This window comes from Camelina sativa, chromosome 11 (assembly GCF_000633955.1).
Source record: "Camelina sativa cultivar DH55 chromosome 11, Cs, whole genome shotgun sequence".
Classification (NCBI taxonomy): domain Eukaryota; kingdom Viridiplantae; phylum Streptophyta; class Magnoliopsida; order Brassicales; family Brassicaceae; genus Camelina; species Camelina sativa.
Window position 1 is genome coordinate 2,007,422 of NC_025695.1, and position 20,840 is coordinate 2,028,261.

At 37.2% G+C, this 20,840-nt stretch overlaps 4 protein-coding genes, 1 long non-coding RNA gene and 1 other non-coding gene across 9 annotated transcripts in view; all 6 read left to right on the top strand.

The window, feature by feature from the left end:
• Nucleotides 1–3,175, top strand: part of LOC104727545 (probable polyol transporter 6) — a 4,021-nt gene extending 846 nt beyond the window's left edge. Inside the window, exons 2-6 of the mRNA XM_019231733.1 lie at nt 34–1,417; nt 1,693–1,705; nt 1,780–2,058; nt 2,148–2,363; nt 2,947–3,175. Coding sequence (XP_019087278.1) covers nt 34–1,417; nt 1,693–1,705; nt 1,780–2,058; nt 2,148–2,363; nt 2,947–3,009 — 1,955 coding nt within the window. The 3' untranslated portion in view covers nt 3,010–3,175. The remainder of the gene's footprint in view (nt 1–33; nt 1,418–1,692; nt 1,706–1,779; nt 2,059–2,147; nt 2,364–2,946) is intronic.
• On the top strand, nt 3,295–6,036 carry LOC104721108 (plant-specific TFIIB-related protein 1). 2 transcript variants are annotated; one of them, XM_010439021.1, is made up of 4 exons: nt 3,295–4,061; nt 4,730–4,888; nt 5,092–5,250; nt 5,336–5,545. In XM_010439021.1, the coding sequence occupies exons 1-4, from the start codon at nt 3,471–3,473 to the stop codon at nt 5,543–5,545; spliced, it is 1,119 nt and encodes a 372-aa protein (XP_010437323.1). In that variant the 5' UTR covers nt 3,295–3,470. The 2 variants fall into 2 exon arrangements, with proteins under 2 accessions (XP_010437323.1, XP_010437322.1); XM_010439020.2 differs by having other exon boundaries at nt 3,351–4,061; nt 5,092–6,036.
• Nucleotides 6,465–8,073, top strand: LOC104721109. Its single transcript, XR_756906.1, has 2 exons — nt 6,465–6,711; nt 6,803–8,073. It is a non-coding gene; the product is annotated as an uncharacterized LOC104721109 (long non-coding RNA).
• LOC104721110 (random slug protein 5) lies at nt 10,279–12,540 on the top strand. Of its 3 annotated transcripts, none has more exons than XM_010439022.2 (6): nt 10,279–10,433; nt 11,015–11,115; nt 11,205–11,381; nt 11,469–11,567; nt 11,656–11,901; nt 11,991–12,540. In XM_010439022.2, the coding sequence occupies exons 2-6, from the start codon at nt 11,059–11,061 to the stop codon at nt 12,291–12,293; spliced, it is 882 nt and encodes a 293-aa protein (XP_010437324.1). In that variant the 5' UTR covers nt 10,279–10,433; nt 11,015–11,058; the 3' UTR covers nt 12,294–12,540. The 3 variants fall into 3 exon arrangements, with proteins under 3 accessions (XP_010437324.1, XP_019087117.1, XP_010437325.1); XM_019231572.1 differs by lacking the exon at nt 10,279–10,433 and adding an exon at nt 10,501–10,518; XM_010439023.2 differs by lacking the exon at nt 10,279–10,433 and adding an exon at nt 10,802–10,892.
• Nucleotides 12,781–12,854, top strand: TRNAI-UAU. The gene has a single exon. It is a non-coding gene; the product is annotated as a tRNA-Ile (tRNA).
• LOC104721111 (vam6/Vps39-like protein) lies at nt 12,937–18,099 on the top strand. Its single transcript, XM_010439024.2, has 12 exons — nt 12,937–13,610; nt 13,721–13,932; nt 14,129–14,260; nt 14,344–14,487; nt 14,725–14,837; nt 14,947–15,379; nt 15,498–15,827; nt 16,033–16,254; nt 16,342–16,584; nt 16,817–17,272; nt 17,360–17,458; nt 17,647–18,099. Exons 1-12 carry the CDS (start codon nt 13,196–13,198, stop codon nt 17,845–17,847), a joined length of 3,000 nt encoding a protein of 999 aa, XP_010437326.1. The 5' UTR covers nt 12,937–13,195; the 3' UTR covers nt 17,848–18,099.

Here is a 20,840-nt window from a genome sequence, read left to right on the forward strand (position 1 = left end):
TTTTTTTTTTTTTTTTGGGGTGGATATGTATAGATACTGGTGTGATGAGTGGAGCAATGGTGTTTATAGAAGAAGATTTGAAGACAAATGATGTTCAAATCGAAGTTCTCACCGGGATTCTCAACCTTTGTGCCCTCTTTGGATCATTGCTCGCCGGAAGAACGTCGGATATAATCGGACGGCGTTACACAATCGTCTTGGCTTCAATACTATTCATGTTGGGTTCGATCATGATGGGTTGGGGTCCGAATTATCCTGTTCTCCTTACCGGTAGATGCACCGCTGGACTCGGAGTTGGTTTTGCTCTAATGGTTGCTCCGGTTTACTCGGCCGAGATAGCAACAGCTTCACATAGAGGACTCTTAGCTTCTCTTCCTCATCTCTGTATCAGTATTGGAATCTTACTCGGTTATCTCGTGAATTACTTCTTCTCCAAGTTACCTATGCATATCGGTTGGAGACTTATGCTTGGTATAGCCGCGGTTCCGTCCCTAGTGCTAGCTTTCGGGATCTTGAAAATGCCAGAGTCTCCACGGTGGTTGATTATGCAAGGCCGTCTCAAGGAAGGCAGGGAGATCTTGGAATTGGTATCGAATTCAACTGAAGAGGCGGAAATCAGGTTTCAAGATATCAAATCTGCTGCGGGAATCGACCCCAAATGCAAAGACGATGTTGTTAAAATGGAGAACAAGAAGACTCATGGTGAAGGAGTGTGGAAAGAACTTATTTTAAGACCGACCCCTGCAGTGAGACGAGTTCTTTTAACCGCTCTTGGGATCCATTTCTTCCAGCACGCGACCGGTATCGAAGCTGTGCTTTTATACGGTCCGAAGATCTTCAAGAAAGCAGGAATCACGGCGAAAGACAAGCTTTTCCTGGTTACAATCGGTGTCGGGATCATGAAGACGACGTTTATTTTCACAGCGACTTTCTTGTTAGACAAGGTAGGTCGGAGGAAGCTATTGTTGACCAGCGTTGGAGGTATGGTCATAGCGTTGACAACGTTAGGATTTGGGCTTACAATGGCCCAGAATTCTGGTGGGAAATTAGCGTGGGCTTTGGTTCTAAGCATTGTCGCAGCTTATAGTTTCGTGGCGGTTTTCTCCATTGGGCTCGGCCCAATAACTTGGGTCTACAGTTCTGAGGTTTTCCCTTTGAAACTTCGTGCACAAGGAGCGAGTCTCGGCGTTGCGGTGAACAGAATCATGAACGCCACCGTGTCGATGTCGTTCCTGTCGTTAAGTAAAGCGATAACCACCGGAGGAGCATTCTTTATGTTCGCCGGAGTAGCGGCGGTGGCTTGGAATTTCTTCTTCTTCCTCTTACCGGAGACGAAAGGTAAATCACTAGAAGAGATCGAAGCGCTTTTCCAAAGAGACGGTGATAAAGTACGCGGCGAAAGCAGCAGCGCAGCTTAGCATGTTTAATCTCTATATTTTTTTTTATCTTTCAATGAAACGACTGCGCTTTAGCGGTTTGATTCTCGTTACACGACGGCGTTTTAATGTGTTCTTTTGTGTGGCTTTTATCAAATTATAAATCAACGGTCACGATCGACGCACACTGAAAAGTAGTTCGTTACCAATTTAGATCAACGGCTAATAAATCGCCAATTACTTACGGAAACAATGGCCCAGTTATATTAGTGTGAACTGTGAAGAGAGTGAACTCTCAGATTTAACAAAATTTTAGCCGACACTTTCGAGTACACTGAAATCGATTCATGAGAGCTCAGATTTGGTGTTAGCATCACTACTACGCAAAGGTTATTGAGTTTAGTTTATAGCTGAGATCGAGATGAAGGAGGACGATGCGTTGCCGACGACGACGGCTACAGGTACGGCGACGGGAACAGCTATGGCGAATTCGAAGAAGGAGAACTCTGACTCGATCTTGTTTGGAAGAGGTCGATACAAGTTCTGGGCGTTTGGTGCGATTTTGCTTTTGGCTTTTTGGTCCATGTTTACAGGCACCGTGACTCTCCGGTTAACCACCGGGAATCTAAACCGGTTCTCTGAAGATCTCGGGATTCCAAACTATGATAACCTCGACGTTCTGGTTTGGTTACTCTCTCTTGAGATTTTGGTTTGTATATTTGTAATTTGATTGGAGGCTGATTTTTGGAAGGTTGCTGGAATTTGTGGTAGGAAATGGAAGAGAGGGAGAAAGTGGTGAAGCATATGTGGGATGTGTATACGAGTAGTCGTCGGATCAAATTGCCTAGATTTTGGCAAGAGGCTTTTGTAGCTGCTTATGAAGAACTCACTAGTGATGTCCCTGGGGTTAGAGAGGCTGCTATTGGTGAAATCGCCAAGATGTCGGTTCAGTCTATTACTATTGATCCTCCTCCTTCCAGATCAATGGTGATCCTTCTTCATTTTAACTTCGCATTTAAAAAAAAAAACTGGATGGTTTAGTGTTCTTTGATGAGTTGTGGGATTAGTGAGTTAGAATCAGTTTATACAGTGTTGAATCGATGGTAGATCTTGCCTTTTGTTTTAGTACCTTCTTTTGGTTCTCTCTTTCTCTTTTCAATTGTATCTAAACATTCAAAGACCCGTATGAACTTTGGATACACATAGTAGTAGTACTTTAAGATGATGAAGGTATAGTTTTTTGCTAGAGATTGGTTCTTTAAGATCTAGTGTTAAGAGTATAGGTTATTACATTGTAGAGATACAGGGATGTATAATACTATAATAGCATGTGGTTGAGTAGATTATGTCTTCTTAAAAATTATGTTATGAGATTTTAGATAGCTATAGCTTTCGGTTTTGTTTCTTGCATTTATTGCCAAACCCCTTCTATATAAGTTGGTTGGTTAAGTTTGGTAGAGCTTCCACTACTCAAGTTAGCTTCTTGATAGACTTCAGAATTCATTTTTTGATATTTGGATTGTTTAAAGACAGAGTTAACCCGAGTGTTCTCTGTTTGGTTTGTTCTCAGATTGCAAGGGATTTGGGAAGAAACTTGAAGAGAATTCTACACAAGCCAGCAACAAGTAGCTGATAATGGTATTGGTATCACACGTTTTTACATGTAAACCTCCGATCATATCTTGTACTTGCTGAAGCCAAAAGATGAACTACCAAATAGATAGTTCAATTTGTAATATTAAATTTCTTGTTTCGAGATCAATTTACATTCTATGATTCTATCGATTGATAATTACATAGAGCTATATAAGACACAACACATTTCTTCTACTAAGGTCTTCGAATTGGGACTCCTGAATCAGCGTGTCTAGTGCCAAGCTCAAGATCTTCATTGTTGCAAATGTAAAATATATGTATTTTTCTACATTTAACAGTTACTTTAAATATATTTGAAGTGATAAAATGATTACAATATTTTGATGTCTCTCAAAAGAACAATTTAGCGCGATTTTTTTTTAACTCTCGTCTTTTTGTCAAACGTCGGAAGAGCAATTAAAAAAAAAAGGGAAAAAAAAAAGAGAGAAAACAAAAAAAATGAAGTGCCCCTACTGTTCATCGGCGCAAGGACGGTGTGCCACCACAAGTTCCGGTAAATCGATAACGGAGTGCTCATCATGCGGTCGCGTAGTAGAAGAACGGCAGACGCAAAACCACCATCTCTTTCATCTCCGAGCCCAAGACACTCCTCTCTGCCTAGTCACTTCCGACCTCCAAAAGGCGGCGCAACCGTCTCCTGAAGACGAGGAAGATCCGTTTGAGCCAACCGGATTCATCACCGCCTTCTCTACCTGGTCCCTCGAGCCGAGCCCGATCTTCGCTCGCTCTTCCCTCTCTTTCTCCGGTCATCTCGCTGAACTCGAACGAACCCTAGAACTCGCTTCGTCCACATCGAATTCCACGAATTCGAATTCTTCGACGGTTGTGGTGGATAATCTTAGGGCTTATATGCAGATTATCGATGTGGCGTCGATTTTAGGGTTGGATTCTGATATCTCTGAACATGCTTTTCAACTGTTTAGGGATTGCTGCTCAGCTACTTGTTTGCGGAACAGAAGCGTTGAAGCTTTGGCTACTGCTTGCCTTGTTCAAGCTATTAGGGAAGCCCAGGAGCCTAGAACTCTTCAGGTACCTAGTAAACCTATTTCATTACTAGTTTTAATTGCATATTCAGCTACTAAAACTTCATTGGAAATTTCTTAATTCAGATGAAAAATCTTTTGTTTGTAACTCTCATGGCTCTGCTTTGAAGACACCGATATGAATTTGAGTTTTTATGTTAAATGTTAAGTTAGGAGTTGGGACACCTTTTTCGTTGTGGATGGAATCATTTGCCTGTAATTGTATCTACCTTTGTGCAGTCTGGTTAGTCCATTTCGTTCTCATTATTTTGATTTGAATGAAGTTTGTGACTAGATGGTTGATCCTGGTAAAAATGTCTTGAACAGCTGCCATAGAATGCTGTCGAACTTTTTGAATTCAGGAACTAGAACCTGTGTTTGCTAGGTTTCTGAAGTTTGTGTGTTTGCAGGAAGGAGTCTAGCTTCTGTGTTGGTGTGTTATATTTTCAATCAGTTATCAATTTTCCAAGTTGTTTGGTGATACCATTTCCGTCATAAATTAGTCTTTAGATCCATATATTCTATAGCATAGAAAACAGAAGTTTCTTATCTAGAGACTGGCTTTGTTAACATCCAATGTGGACCATTACTTATAAATTTATATACTAGCAGCACTTCAGTTAATTATTCTGACTAAATTTGTTTCTTATGTCTTTTTCTTGCTTTGCACTATAGGAAATCTCCATTGCAGCCAATGTGCAGCAGAAGGAAATTGGGAAGTACATCAAGATTTTGGGAGAAGCTCTACAACTAAGTCAACCCATCAATAGCAACTCTATATCAGTTCATATGCCAAGATTCTGTACCCTCCTTCAACTAAATAAATCTGCTCAGGTATGCCACTAAAAACTTTTACATCTTCTTGAAAGGCCTAAATTTCAACGTGAATGGTGATCAATGCCTGGACTTTTCTCTCCTTCAGTAAAACATTGATATATCTTCTAATGATATTTCATCATCGAATGAGACCTCTCCAAATACACTACTCTGATGCATATTCTGATCCCAACGTATTTGTCTGTTTTTAAACTTCCTAGGAACTAGCAACACATATTGGAGAAGTTGTGATCAACAAATGCTTCTGCACCCGTAGAAACCCGATCAGCATTTCTGCAGCTGCAATCTATTTGGCATGTCAGCTTGAAGACAAACGAAAGACACAAGCAGAGATTTGTAAAATAACCGGACTAACTGAGGTAACCCTACGTAAAGTCTACAAGGAACTGCTAGAAAATTGGGACGACCTGCTCCCATCTAACTACACACCAGCCGTCCCACCAGAGAAAGCATTTCCCACAACCACAATATCCACAACCCGCTCAACAACTCCTAGAGCCGCGGATCAACCTGAACCAAGTTTTACGGACAGAGACAAGCCATCTGTCAAACCAATCGAAGCTTTTGATCATACCTACCAACAACCCAAAGGCAAAGAAGATAAGCAGCCAAAATTCAGACAGCCTTGGCTGTTTGGAACTGCCAGTGTCATGAACCCAGCGGAGATGATAAGCGAAGCAGGAAAACCTAATGCTATGGACTATGATAAGCAACAATCTGATAAGCAGCAGCTAAGTGATAAGGACACATTGCCTATATATCTAAGACAACATAACCATTTCCCTTCAAATCCATCTCCATCAACAGGTATCAGCACAATCAATTGGTCATTTCGACCTTCTAGTGTCCCTGGAACTTCCATGAACTTGCCTGTTGTCCATCCGCCAAAACTGCCCCCGGGTTATGCTGAGATTAGAGGTAATGGATCGCAAACAGGAAACAAGAATGTTAGTAATCCTCATGGAGACTTCTGCTAGAGAAACTATTAGATTAGTCTTGCAGGTGATTCAACGCACGCACATACTCTTGTATGCATCTTGGCTTGTATTCAAAATAGTATTTCCTAAATATTGTATGTGATTGGCCGGGATTTACAGAGCAGTTGCCGCCTTTGATATTGGGCTGTTACTTTGATATTGGGCTTTGTTTGTAACAGCTCATTTCCTGTTATGGCCCGTGAAAGATTGTTCTAGAAGGTAGGCCAATATTTTCTCTTAAAATGTGATATAATTATAGTTAAATGTAAAAGAAAGACCAAAAAAATAAAGGAAGAGTCGTGAAAGAACTTGCTACGAAGATACCATTTGTCAAAATGAGAAAATGTGCTTAGGTTCGACGCAATGAATTGGTAAAACACCAACAACGCATATTAGCTGTCTCTTGTAATTTCTTTTATTTTTATTTTTTTATTTTATTATTATTTTATTTTGTGTGTAAAACAACCGCCTCACAATAATAAAACCCTAAAACACGTAATCTCTCCAACAAGATAAATCTCGAACCGTTCATCTTATATCTAATAAATCAATCTCGTCCGTCCATTAACCCTAACCCTCTATATATATAATAACGCGTCGGTATATTAGTATATCATTCATATCCGCTTTGTTCATTGATTCCTTCCAACTTTTGTTCATCGTTTTCTCTTAGATCACTCTACGACGTTGTCGTTTTGTAAGCTTCTCGATGTAGATCGTCACAAATCCGCTTCCGATCTACAGATCGGCGTCTTATATGAAGAGAACCAGTTTCTCCGGTTCATTCATCGCAAGAAGACGGATCGAAGAGCTCGAGATCGACGACGATCGGTTGAAAAACTGGTAATTATGGCTTCTCGTAATTGGATCTGATTCGTTTAATTCGATTGAATTAGATCTGGTTTTTATTTGTTCGTTTAATTTCGGATTCCAGATCTGGTCTTGTATCATGTAACCGGGCTCGAGGTTCGTCAGATCTATGATTACGCGGTGCTGATCTATCGATGAGGTGATAAGAAATCGTCGATTCTTTCAGATCGAGCTAATTCAAATCCGTGGACAGGAGAGATTGAAGAAGAAGGGAGAGAGAAGATTCAGATATGTGAATTTGATGTGAGTTAAGTTGATGGATGTATGAGATGTTTTGATTAGGGACGATACAGCCTTTTGGGGATATTACTTTGAAAGAGGCTTGAGTTCTGATTAAACATCTTTGTCATCCGACCTTTGCCATGACAGGTGCGCTTGCATGGCAGGTCACAAAATCCTTAATAAATAAAAAAATAGTTTCGTGTTGGGGTGAGGGGAGTTCGCACGGGGGATTTTTATTTTTGCCCGGGTTCTCCCCTCTCTTGTGTGTGTGTGTCTTGCGTCTCTCTCTCTTACTCTTGACTACCTTGATCTCGATTCCTCCAAAATTTCTCAGTTTCACAGAACTTATCTCAAACTATCCGGATCCTAAAGACCAGCGGATCTGGAGACAAGCCTGGCCATACCTAAATCCAACATGCTCCAACGAAAAGGTACTTTTAATTTTCGAAGTTTCAATTCAAATTTTATGCTCTTTCTTTCTATCATAATTTAACAGATCTGCATCAGTAGAACAAATCTGACTCCATCAGTAATCATACATCCCCGAATTGGCTTTAAATTTTGCTTCATACTTCCATATTGGTAGATGAGATCATTAATTTGCAAAGTATTGTTGGAAATGTTTAATTGTCTGTTTGATTATTACAACAAATATTTGCAATTTGCTATTATCGGAAACGCTGTTTAAAGAATTGTAGAGATGTTCTCTTATATTATAATATTTTTATAATCTATGTACAGAAGTATTACAGTGAAATTACTGTGTCGAATTCTATAGAAGTATATTTTATCTTGTTTTGTATGGCTTTTACGACCATGGTTGCACTGGCAAGAGCGCTGGAGCTTTGGCTCAAGTAACTAAGTTTCCGGAGAAGTAATACGAGTATAGAGGGTATCTTGTACAAGTAACCTGTGATGAATATTGGCATGGTATGATGGGGTTTGGATATAATATGATCCCACCGCTCTTGTTAATATATTTATTGTAGTTGATAGGGTTTAAGTTTTTGAAGCTTTTATCCTATTGTTGTATTCATGTGTTACGAGAGTGTGCTCCAAAAACTTTGCATTCTATGATGGAAATTTTTTCAGTTCGCGACATTGGATTCTTTATTTTCCGAGTTTCTAGTTTTACATCTACATATTAATTTTAAATTGCCACTTTATACATGTTTGAAATTTTGATTTATATCTTATGTTGTGCGACTTTACCGTTCTATTGTAGATAAGGTTTACTATCATGGTGGTTAAGTGGGGATTAAGATGGGTGGAGGGAACCATGTTGAATAAAGGAGTAAATTATCGCTAAGCCCATTTGGCTTTAAACCAATTGGGCAAGGTTTGTGTTAATAGATCTGTAAGCTCAAAATGGTTGGAACACCATTGGGCAAGGTTTGTGTTAATAGATCTGTAAGCTCAAAATGGTAGAGCTCTCATGTTATGAGAGGTTGGTGGTTCGAATCCACCCAGATCTGTCTATTCTCATCTTTTTCACAATTTCATGTTGCTGTTCAAATAATAACACAATTTTTTGAAGTGAAATTAGGTTTATTATGTTTTATTAGGGATTGTGAAGATGGGCCTCCTCCTTTGCTTTAGCAACCGGCACGAAGTGGACTGGAATTGATTACCGTTAGAGCAATGCCTGACATGGTATTTAAGTTTGCAAATAACAATCCGGACCACAATATTCACTTTTTTCACTTGTAGCCCAAAGCAGCAGGCAAAGACAATAATATGATTTATTTAAAATTGATGCTTAAACATTCTGTTTATCATAGTTGGGGACTTTTAAGGCTAACTCATTCGCAATTTGCGGTGTGAAAACATATTATTTCAAATAAATTTGCGATTCCATCCTACAATTGAACTAAGATTCATCAACAAAAAAAAAAAGAAAAAAAAATCATGTAATTGTGACCAGACTCTTGATATGTATAAATTGTCAATTGTCAATTGTCAATTGTCAACTTATCTTAACATGCAAAGAAATGATTTCATATACTCTAATGATATGTATAAATCTGTTCTAGTCTTCTAGAAGATCTCATTATTTAAAATGGACTTATGTATAATAGAGGTGGACAATCCGGTTATAAATGTTACATTGGTTTGGTTTTTTTTCTTAAATGAAACCATATAAAACCATCTGTAGTTCGGTTTAGTTGCGTTTTCGTTTGATATAATAATTCTAGTTTGATTTGGTTTCTTTTGAATTATTGTATTCCAAGGTTATCGAGGTCGGCTAAACATTTTGTAAACTAAACTAACGATGTGGTAATAACAACTGATAATGATGCTTAATTTTGACTGCAAAACAAAGAAAAAGATTAATATACACAATCTTGTACCCCAAAAAAAAAACGAGATTAATATACAATAACATTGTTCTCAGTATATACCTATTTGAGAGAAGATCAGTATATATATATATATATATATANATATATATATATATATATATATATACTTCGTAGTAGCTAGAAGGCATGATAGGTAATGAAACTATTAATTTAAGAAACGATTTGGTGTCGGATTAACGCCACTCGTCACATGGTGTTATTATAATGTTATGCCTTATAATAATCGTTTCCAATGTCAATGCTGTTGATTTAATCAAAACCATAGAGATGCCAACTCCTTATACCGTTTTATTTGAAGATTAAACCAAATCATATGCACATGATAGTGTTTCTAAACCGAATCTTTAATGTATTTTAAAAATCAGTAGATCGAGTAAAACGTTACGTTTAAATTTTTTTTTTTCTTACGTTTAAATTATTTAAATTATGTTAGCTGATGCTGTCTTTGTTGGACTTCTCTTCTTTATTTTTTTGTTGTTCTACCTAAACCTTGAAAGAGTGGTTTGCACATTTGGAAAATTGTTACATTTTTATTTCTTTGAAGTTAATTGATTTTCTAATTATAGTTACGTATTCTATATGACTAGATCGTGAGTTCGTGACACAACATAGATAAAGACAGATAATTTAACCATTTGTATAATAAAGTTACAAAGACAGATAAAGACTTTGTTGAACGTGAAAGAAGGTTAGGATTTTGGAAAAATCACCAAATTATGATTTACTTGATGCGGGGATCTTGTCCTCTTGTCATAAAAAACGTGTCAGATCTGAATTATTTTTGTCCAACGCCAAGATTGAAAAACTAATGATCTTTAAACAATTAAAATAGAAAATATTATAATATTTTCAACCAAATGGGCCTTTCACAATAACAAACATAGGGCCAGCTTTAAAGGTTTTTTTTTAAATATAAGTTTTTACATGCCACATAAATTGGTTAATAATATTATGTCTTCACGTTTCTAAAGCTTTTTTTTAACTCTCCTTTTGAAGTGGGAATGATACTCGCGTGACAACCAAACTCCCATTGATCCTTTCTCTCTTTCTCTCTCTCTCTGTGATCAGTTTCATCTACTGAAAGAAAGAAAGAAAGATCCGTATTATCAGGTGAGATGATTCTCTTTTACGTTTCTTTCGCTTAGATTTAGCTTTCTTCTCTTCTCTCTTGAGACGACGAAGATCATATGATTCCGTGAGCTTCTTTAATTTCTTGTTGTTCTGTTTTTTCTCTTTCTTTCTGTATCATGATTTTATTTACTGAATAGTTTAGATTCACGATCATGTTTAGAAAAGTTTTCATGGTGGAGAATTATTTTGTTTTAAGGTAGTAATTTTTTTGAATCGCAAGGGTCATTTAAAGCCTTATTTATTATGTCTTTTGACAAGTCGTTTAGTAGTGCTTTTCTAGAAGATTTTTTAGTCGCCGAGTCATCTTGTTTTATTAGAATTTTATCAGATGTTAAAGAAGATTCAAAGTTGGATTATAATGAAAATTCGTTTCCTCGTTTGAGATCTTTATGTGGTAAAAATACTAGTATTAGAAGAATTCTTGATCCCGTTTTAGATGTAAGATTTTTGTGTTTATCAGATTTCTATTTATAGCCGATTCTTGGATAGTCTCTAGGAATTGGTTTGCTTAATTAAAACTTGATTACAAATTTTCAAGATCTGTTTTGATATTTTTCTAGGCTTTGAAGCTATCTTATTAAGCCTTAAAGATTGTTAAGTAAACATGTTCAAGAGAAGGAATGCTCACCAACTCGAGGATGATTCTCACAAAGATAACAAGGTACGTACAATTAAGAATTTTCTTTTTCACTTTATGATATTACTTCCAAAATCTTATTATAGTTATAATAATAACTTCTACAATTTCAGGTTAGCGAATTGAAAACCGCGATAGGACCACTCTCGGGACATAGTTTAGTTTTCTGCTCTGATGCTTCTTTAAGGAGATATTTGGATGCTCGTAACTGGAATGTGGAAAAAGCCAAAAAAATGATTGAAGAGACTCTTAAATGGAGATCAACATACAAACCTCAAGAGATCCGTTGGGTACTTTGAGTTTATTATATACTTCATTCTGTTTTTTTTTTTTTTTTTTTCTTCCGCTTGAATCATCTTTATAATGTTTCTCTCCAGAATCAAGTAGCACATGAAGGTGAGACCGGAAAAGTTTCAAGAGCAAGTTTTCATGATCGACAAGGTAGAGTAGTGCTTATAATGAGACCCGCGTTACAGGTTAGTAAGCCTATTTTTCGCCTTTTTAACATATCTAACTAAACCATTTTCTTAACTCATATAAATCTCAATAAATGTTATGAAACAGAACTCAACATCACCAGAAGGTAATATAAAGCATTTGGTATATCTTCTTGAAAATGCAATCCTAAATCTTCCCAAGGGACAAGAACAAATGTCTTGGCTCATCGATTTCACTGGTTGGTCTATGGCCGCTAATGTCCCTATGAAAACAACACGCGAAATCGTCTACATTCTACAGAATCATTACCCTGAGAGACTCGGTATCGCTTTTCTCTACAATCCACCAAGACTCTTCCAAGCAGTCTACAGGGTACAAAATAATAACATTCATCAAAATTTGTCTTTATCTCTTTTTTTACTTTACAAAAAGTTTCACTACATACTCTTCTATTTGGATAGGCTGTTAAGTACTTCTTGGACCCAAGAACAGCTCAAAAGGTGAAATTTGTGTACCCAAAAGACAAAGCAAGTGATGAACTGATGACATCACACTTCGATGTAGAGAACCTCCCAAAAGAATTTGGTGGAGAAGCAACACTAGAGTATAACCATGAGGACTTCTCACGACAAATGTGTGAGGACGATGTCAAAACGGAAAAATACTGGGGATTAGAAGAGAAGCACTATCCCAAACCAAACGGTTTCTCTCCATCCGATGTTGTTCCTGAGCCGGCGACTTCTATAGCATCAGCAGCTAGCTGAGACCTTACAGTTGAATATATATATACACATTCTATATACCGAGAAACAAGAAGAATAAAGGTTTATTCTCATTGATAGAAGAAGAGCCAATAATAGAATGTGCTGGTTACCTTGAAGATTAATAAAGTTCCATTAGTGAGCCAAAAACTTTTTAATAATGTTTTAAAATTAGCAGAGACCATCCTTGCCATTAAAGCTTATGTACGTGTGAGATGTTACCATGTATAATATCTTAGTTTTGTGTTCATTAATTAAAGATATGATATCAATCTCTTTTGTGTTCATGAGTACATTCTAGTTTTATGTACTTCCATTTCTGATGGAAATAACGACATTGTCGTTTACTCGTCTACTCGATATGAAATAATCAAATCTATATTAATAAATATGTTTATGGAAATAATTCTATCAACAACATTGTCGTTGACTCTATATGAAATAAATAAATAATAAATAAATATAGTTATGGATATTAATAAACATAAACGGTCCCGTAGCTCAGTTGGTTAGAGCGTTGGTCTTATGAGCCGAAGGTCGCGGGTTCGAGCCCCGCCGGGACCATTTGGCTAATCAATTTAAATTATATTATTTTGCGATTTTTTTTTTTTGTTTTTTCCTTTTCAAAATTTCCTAAATCAAACGCACGTTCGATTGTAAAAAAATCATATCTTGTCTCTGCTCCAAGTAAGAATTCAAAGCTCAGAAATCGAAAAGGATGAAACTTTCGTAATAAAAATCGTTTCTTTGTAATCATTGGACTTAGGGTTACTCATCCTACCCATCATTCTCCAGATTTTCCCCCAATTTGTCTTGTTCTGATTGGATTTGAACTCCATGAATCCTTGGTGATTAACCCAGAAGAAGAATAAGAAGAACCCAGAAATTTTCAAAAGCTCGACGGAATGGTTCACAACGCTTATGATTCGTTTCAGCTTCTCAAAGATTGTCCCGCTAGGATCGATGCTGTTGAATCCTATGGCTCTAAGCTCTTCGCCGGATGCTATGACGGTTCTCTCCGCATTTACTCTCCGCCGGAATCTTCCGCTTCCGATCCGTCGGAGCTGCATCAAGAGACTTACGTGCTCGAGACGACCGTATCTGGATTCTCTAAGAAACCGATTGTGGCGATGGAGGTATTGGCTTCGAGAGAGTTGCTTTTGTCTCTCTCTGAGTCAATCGCGTTTCATAGACTTCCTAATTTGGAGACTGTTGCTGTGATTACTAAAGCTAAAGGTGCTAATGCTTATTCTTGGGATGATCGGCGTGGGTACTTGTGTTTCTCTAGGCAAAAGAGGGTCTGTGTTTACAAGCACGATGGTAAAATCTCTTGAGATTTTGTCTACTCAATTTTGAATCATGAGTCTTACCACATTTGGGTTGGATTTTGATGAAGAGTGTTGTTTCTGTTGATTGGTGGTATTGTTCAGGAGGAGGGGGATTTGTAGAAGTGAGGGACTATGGAGTTCCTGATACTGTCAAGTCTATTTCTTGGACCGGAGAAAACATTTGTTTAGGCATTAAAAAAGAGTATGTGATACTTAACACTGCCAATGGGACACTCTCTGAGGTGTTTCCTTCTGGTAGGGTTGCTCCTCCTCTTGTGACATCTCTACCTTCTGGTGAACTTATTTTGGGCAAGGTATGTGTTTGGCTTGGTTTTCTTACGGACTCTGTATTAAGTTTTTTGAATGTGTTTCGTGGGCAACATTGTTTTAACATCTGTTAGTTGTTTTGTGTGATATTCTTCTTGGCCCCAGTATTGTCACTTTGGTCTCTTCGTGGATTTCAGATTGTTTTGGAGTGTCTTCTTTATTAGTTTCTTTTGGTACTTGTAGGAGAACATTGGAGTTTTTGTTGATCAAAATGGAAAGCTCCTTCAAACAGAGAGACTTTGCTGGTCAGAGGCCCCAACGGCTATTGTTATTCAAAACCCGTATGCGATAGCCTTGTTGCCTCGTCGAGTTGAGGTATATAGAGTGACTGCCTTGCGATATTCCAGTTTGCTTCTCTTATTGTTTGCTCTTATGCCTTTTGGCTTTTGTTTTGATAGATTCGCTTGCTTCGAAGTCCATATCCTTTAATACAAACAATTGTTCTTCAAAACATTCGTCGCCTCGTCAAGAGCAACAATGCTGTGATTGTTGGTTTGGATAATTCTGTACATGTTCTCTTCCCTGTCTCTATTGGTGCCCAGGTATTCACTTTAGCTCTGAGAATATTAATGTTTCTTCCTCTGCTCATGGATGAATATGAGAATTTGTTACAAGAAAATATATGAGAATTTTTTATATTTTACCTCATATATCGGTTGGACAGTGGACAACTATTTCAGTGCTCGTGTGTTTTTTTCCGTGTGTTAAAGTAATGGGACTTTGCTTTAACTCTAGTAGATGCTTTTGAAATATTTTGAGAAGGTTGAGTTTCATCGCAGATTGTGCAATTAACAGCTTCGGGAAACTTTGAGGAAGCCTTAGCTCTATGCAAATTACTCCCGTCTGAGGAGTCAAGCCTACGAGCTGCGAAAGAGAGTTCAATTCATACAAGGTTTTTTAAGCTAGAAGCCCTTCTCTACCTCTAATAGTTACCCATTAATCATAATGTGCAGTTCTGTGGGAATCCTTATGTTCATATTCAACACATTATCATTATACAGATTTGCTCATTATCTTTTTGAGAACGGAAGCTATGAGGAAGCCATGGAACACTTCCTTGCATCTCAAGTAGATATCACACATGTACTTTCCATGTATCCATCCATCATTCTTCCTCAAACAACTATTATTCCTCAACCAGAGAAGATGGACATTTCTGGTGATGAAGCATATCTGTCAAGAGGTTCATCCGGTATTTCAGATGATATGGAGTCTTCATCTCCGCGGTATTTTTTGGAATCTGAGGACAATGAAGCCCTTGAATCTAAGAAAATGAGTCACAACACTTTGATGGCTCTTATAAAGTACTTGCAGAAGAGGAGGCCGGCTATTATCGAGAAGGCCACTTCCGAAGGAACAGAAGAGGTCATTTCAGATGCTGTTGGTAAAACATATGGGGCATATGATTCATCTAAGTCTAAGAAGTCCAGCAAGGTGCATATGATTTATCTTCCCTAATAGCTAATTGATGACTGCTTCCTTGAAAACAGTTTTCCTTGATTTGGATGTTTGATAGTAATTTTGTTGAGGGTTTAACATCTTTTTTCTGCAGGGACGTGGTACGATCCCGCTCAACTCAGGTGCCAGGGAGATGGCTGCGATCCTTGATACAGCTCTTCTCCAAGCACTTCTACACACAGGCCAGTCTGGAGCTGCGATAGAGTTATTAAAGGGTGTCAACTACTGTGACGTTAAAATTTGTGAGGAGATTCTCATGAAAAGTAAAAGTTATCCGGCACTATTAGAATTGTTCAAGAGTAATTTGATGCACCATGAAGCCCTTAAGCTTCTTAATCAGCTGTCGGAGGAGTCCAAATCAAACCAGTCACAAACTGAAGCTACACAGATATTTAGTCCTGAGTTGATCATTGAATATCTCAAGGCAGGTTTTCTCGGTGCTAACCTTTGGTCTCGTCTATCATTAGATTCTAAATGGTCATAGAAAACTAAAATTTGTTCACCACGTGGGATATTAGAACAATAGAACCGATTGAAGATAACTTAGTCTACATTCGCATTTTAAACTTGAGTATTTTAAGAAGCAGCTGTGAGATGCTAATTGTCTGTTGGTGAATTTCTCTCTGCAGCCTCTCTGCAGGACTGATCCTATGCTTGTCTTGGAGTACTCTATGCTTGTCCTTGATAGCTGTCCAACTCAAACCATCGACTTGTTTTTGTCTGGAAATATCTCGGCTGACCTTGTCAATTCGTATCTGAAGCAGCATGCTCCAAGTATGCAGGGTAGATATTTAGAACTCATGATGGCAATGAATGAAACCGCAGTTTCTGGAAATCTCCAAAACGAGATGGTGAGGAAATATCACTTTATGGGAAGCATATTTCATTGAGATTACGTTACATATTGTTGGCAGTAACCATTTTGGATAACGTTACAGGTACAAATCTATCTTTCGGAGGTGCTTGACTTGTATGCTGCAAAAAGTGCGCAGCAGCAATGGGATGAGAAGGATCATCCTCCGGAAAGGAAAAAACTATTGTCTGCGTTAGAGAGCATCTCTGGGTACAGTCCACAGCCTTTGTTGAAGCGTCTTCCACGTGATGCTCTCTATGAAGAGCGGGCAGTTATATTGGGAAAAATGAATCAACATGAGCTTGCTTTGTCGATCTATGTTCATAAGGTACCAATCAATCTATGTTCACTCACCGGTATCTGAGCAGCCGCTATTCCTCCAATACCAAATATCACTGATTTAGTGATTTCCTTGAACAAATTAATCTTCTACATGTTGGCTTTAAAAACACTTTGATATGCAAATGCGTCTTGTAGATATATCATTGTATAGATATATCCGTGGATTCTATGGAGTGTTTCTTGTGGCTTAACTCATTGGTTTTTATTTTCCCTTATAGCTTCATGCACCTGATCTGGCGTTGGCTTACTGTGATCGTATATATGAGTCCGTTACTTATCTACCATCTGGAAAACCGTCAAGCAATATCTACCTCACAGTGCTGCAAATATATCTAAACCCAAAGAAAAGCGCAAAGGACTTTGCAAAACGGATTGTAGCTCTAGGATCATTCGAAAGTTCAGACACCACGAAGATGATGGACTCTGTTTTGTCTTCAAAGGTTAAAGGAGGTCGATCCAAGAAAATTGTTGCAATAGAAGGTGCTGAGGATACGCGATTTGGTCTCAGTAGCAGCACTGACAGTGGAAGAAGCGATGTTGATGCCGAAGAACCCATGGAAGAAGGAGACTCCACCGTTATGATTTCTGAAGTTCTTGATCTGTTGAGCCAAAGGTGGGAAAGGATCAACGGTGCACAAGCCCTCAAGCTTCTACCTAGAGAAACGAAGCTCCAGGTAAAATGTTTTGAATCTGACTTGTCCCGTAACTAGTTACTAGCATCTTATTCAAGCTTACCCAATTCTTTATCCAATTCCCTACAGAACCTGCTTCCGTTTCTTGCACCCCTTCTAAGAAACTCAAGTGAAGCACACAGGAACTATTCAGTCATCAAGAGTTTGAGGCAGAGTGAAAACTTACAGGTATGTTTGTGTTTCTGGAAGCCAAAGTAATCACATGCATAAACACATATCTTTCTCGATCAAATCTTATTTGGAATAAGTCAACTGAAACCACATATGCTTACTATAAACTACTGGCACCTAGCATAAAAAGAAACCCTTAGGCTTGATGTCATTTGTAACGAAGCAAATAAATGTGAAATAAATAGGTGAAAGAAGAACTGTACAAACATAGGAAAGGAGTAGCGCAAGTAACAAGCGATAGCATGTGCTCATTGTGCAACAAAAAGATAGGAACAAGCGTCTTTGCTGTTTACCCCAACGGGAAAACGTTAGTTCACTTTGTCTGCTTCAGAGATTCTCAAGGTATGAAAGCTGTTTCAAAGACATCACATGGAAGAAGACGATGACCTCATCATTACTGTAACAAGGACAGGTTTAAAGCATCTTAATTCTTTTTACAAAACTCCAAAGTGCAGTTAAAGAAAAAGCTCTTTTCGTTGTGTGTCTGTTTATAGAGAGCTGGAGTTAATATTTTTGTGGTATTTTTTCTTTATTGGTTGACAATGATGGTCTTGAGGAAACCAGTTTGGCTCTTGTTGTAAAATCTGTTTCCTGAGTTAGTTTATATAAGAGATTTTGTGTAATTGGGACTTGGTATTGTTGTTGTTTCAATATAAAACAAGCTAGGACAAAATGTTTTAAACTCAAAAAATTTGATTTTCATTGAATATATAAATTTATTAGTTAACAATTATACTTTATTTAAATTAACTTTAAAAAAAATGTTTTGACGTGATGGACCGGGAAACGTGAATTGGGCCGTGCCTGTATAAGGCGATAGTTCGTTACGTTATGGGCTTGAATGGGTGTAAAACACGCTGTCTCGTTCGATACGTCGGGGAATGAGAGAACCAAAGAAGAAGAATGGAGTAACTATGGGCTTTGCAATGCAACGAAGGGAGTACTGATCTTGTTGCTTTTGAGGTCTAGAATTGTTCTTTTCTTTTTCATATATATATATATATATATATTTTTCTGTTTTCCTTTCTTATTTTTAAGTTGTTACTTGTTAGATGCGGTATGGCTAAAACGAGCTGACGTTACCTATGCTAAATCGGTAATTAAAAGTTTAAACAGGTTATATAGCACATTGGTTTTTGTCATGCATGCCATCCATGCACCATGATTTTATATAGAGCAAGAAATGTACCGTACTTAGTAATAAATAGATGCAAATGCGGGGTAGACTAGAATAAGATTAGAAGTCACGTGAGTGAAGAGACATGACTTGTAATGTGAAATTACAAAGTCGAACACTTAGTGTCTTGGGGTAATCGTTAGATCTCGTGTTCTACGAAGCAAAGAGCAGAAGAAAGAGAGAGAGAGGCATATTTTGGGAAAGCGGTGGTCGTATCTCAATTGAACCAAAAATTAACCAATCTCAAGACCGATCCGATTCTCTTTGTTCCCTCTCTCTCTGGGTCTCTTCTTGGTGTTCTTTTAATCTTTATATATTCATCATATATACTCTTTCCTGTTTTACGTATTTTGTCCATTCGTGTTTGGCGGCACACGACGTCGTCCTCCAGCAAGATTATTATTGTATTGATATATCTTAACTGTGTTTTATTATTGATATACATTAACCTCAGTATGTTTGTTCTGGAATATTAGTGTTTCGACAACACTTAATTATGTTGAAAAATGTACACCGTAAATAAGATAATGTATCTCAAATATTTTTATATGACAAACATAAAACTTACAATTATTTAATATTAATTGATTTTTAATTCAAAGCTTATAAATTAAACATAGTTTAACAAACGTAACACATTTTGACCTAACCCATACTTAAATCATTTGCTTTAACTGAAATTGGTTCGGTCGATCTAATTTAAATTTATTATTGATGCAAAACCATATATACTTGGTGCTGGATGAAAATATATATATATATGTTATTGGAGAATAACGTAACTTCGTTATTTGAATCAAAAATAACAGATAGAAGGGAAAGAGGAGGATAAGGGATAAAGTCAAGATGAGCTTAGAGCTACAGAGTGTACTCATTTGATGGGTTCATTCTCTTTGTACCCTTTTTATTTTATATAATTTAAATTTGAGTTGGAGTTTGCTTCTTTGACTAATCAATAGAAATATATAATCTCTCTCTCTCTCTCTCTCATCAAGCTAAAGAAAGAACACAATATGTAATTGCTTTAAAATCATTGCAAAGTATCTCACTTGGGTCACATTTACCTTTATTCCTTTTTATTCCACTTCTAACTTGAACATTGGCTAGTTTGATTCCTTAACTCCTTAAAAGCACCGATCTTGGCGATTACGATCTCTCATGCATTGGCCATTATATCGTATCAACATTCAAGGCTTTTTACACATACAAATCAAGTGAATAGGCTCCTCATGCATAGATGAGAGTAGGACACGTCAAACTAGTGAAGCAAAGCGATGACGTGTGAAAGAAGGGGACTGAGAGATTCGGAAAGAGAAAGAGGGTTTCGAGATGATCGTGATCGGAGAGAGAGAGAGAGAGAGAGAGAGAGAGAGAGAGACCAGTTCCTTGGAAGACCGTGACATTTCCAGTCACGTGCCTCTTTTTTGACTACCTTCCCCTCTCTGCTGCTGCTTTAACTGAAGGTGTACTTATCATTTTTATTTACTTACTTTACCATTTAAAATATTACTCCATTGAAGTGCACATCAAAAACACTGTAGTTTGCTTAGCTATGAAACAAGCACATCAAAAACACTGTAGTTTGCTTAGCTATGAAACAAGACTGGTCACTTGGGGGTGGTGGTATAGTAAAACTTCCTCCACGTTAACAAATGTATTCAATGAATTTGCCTAATAAAACCAATATTCGTCAGTATAATCTGCTAGGTGAAACGTTTTACTATAGCTGTGGTCTGTCTTTTTAAAATATTTATATTAATATTATGGCAAAATCGCTTAAAAAATGATAGGATTATCAAACATAAAAAGGACCTTAACTAACTAGAAGTTATACATATTAATCTATTTTATTTCTGTTATTCATTTAGAGTAAAACTAAAATCATGGTTTCGAAAATTATTTGGTAATTTTTTTAGAAAATTCTTGAAAGTAATTAGTCGTGTGTTATTATGTGGATCACCAATACAAAAAGAAATGGAAATGGTGAAACTTCAATGAAGTTAATTATCCTAGAACTGAACAAAGACCCAAAACATATTTAAAATATTCATTGCAACATCTTTTAAGACAAATTAAAGGAGCAATCACATGTAAATCTAAAGAACAGAAGAATAATGAATTCAACCATACATACATAAGACCGGGACCAAAAAATTTCCTCTTTTGTCAAGTTCCCATATTCTCTATAAATACGTCTTGTCT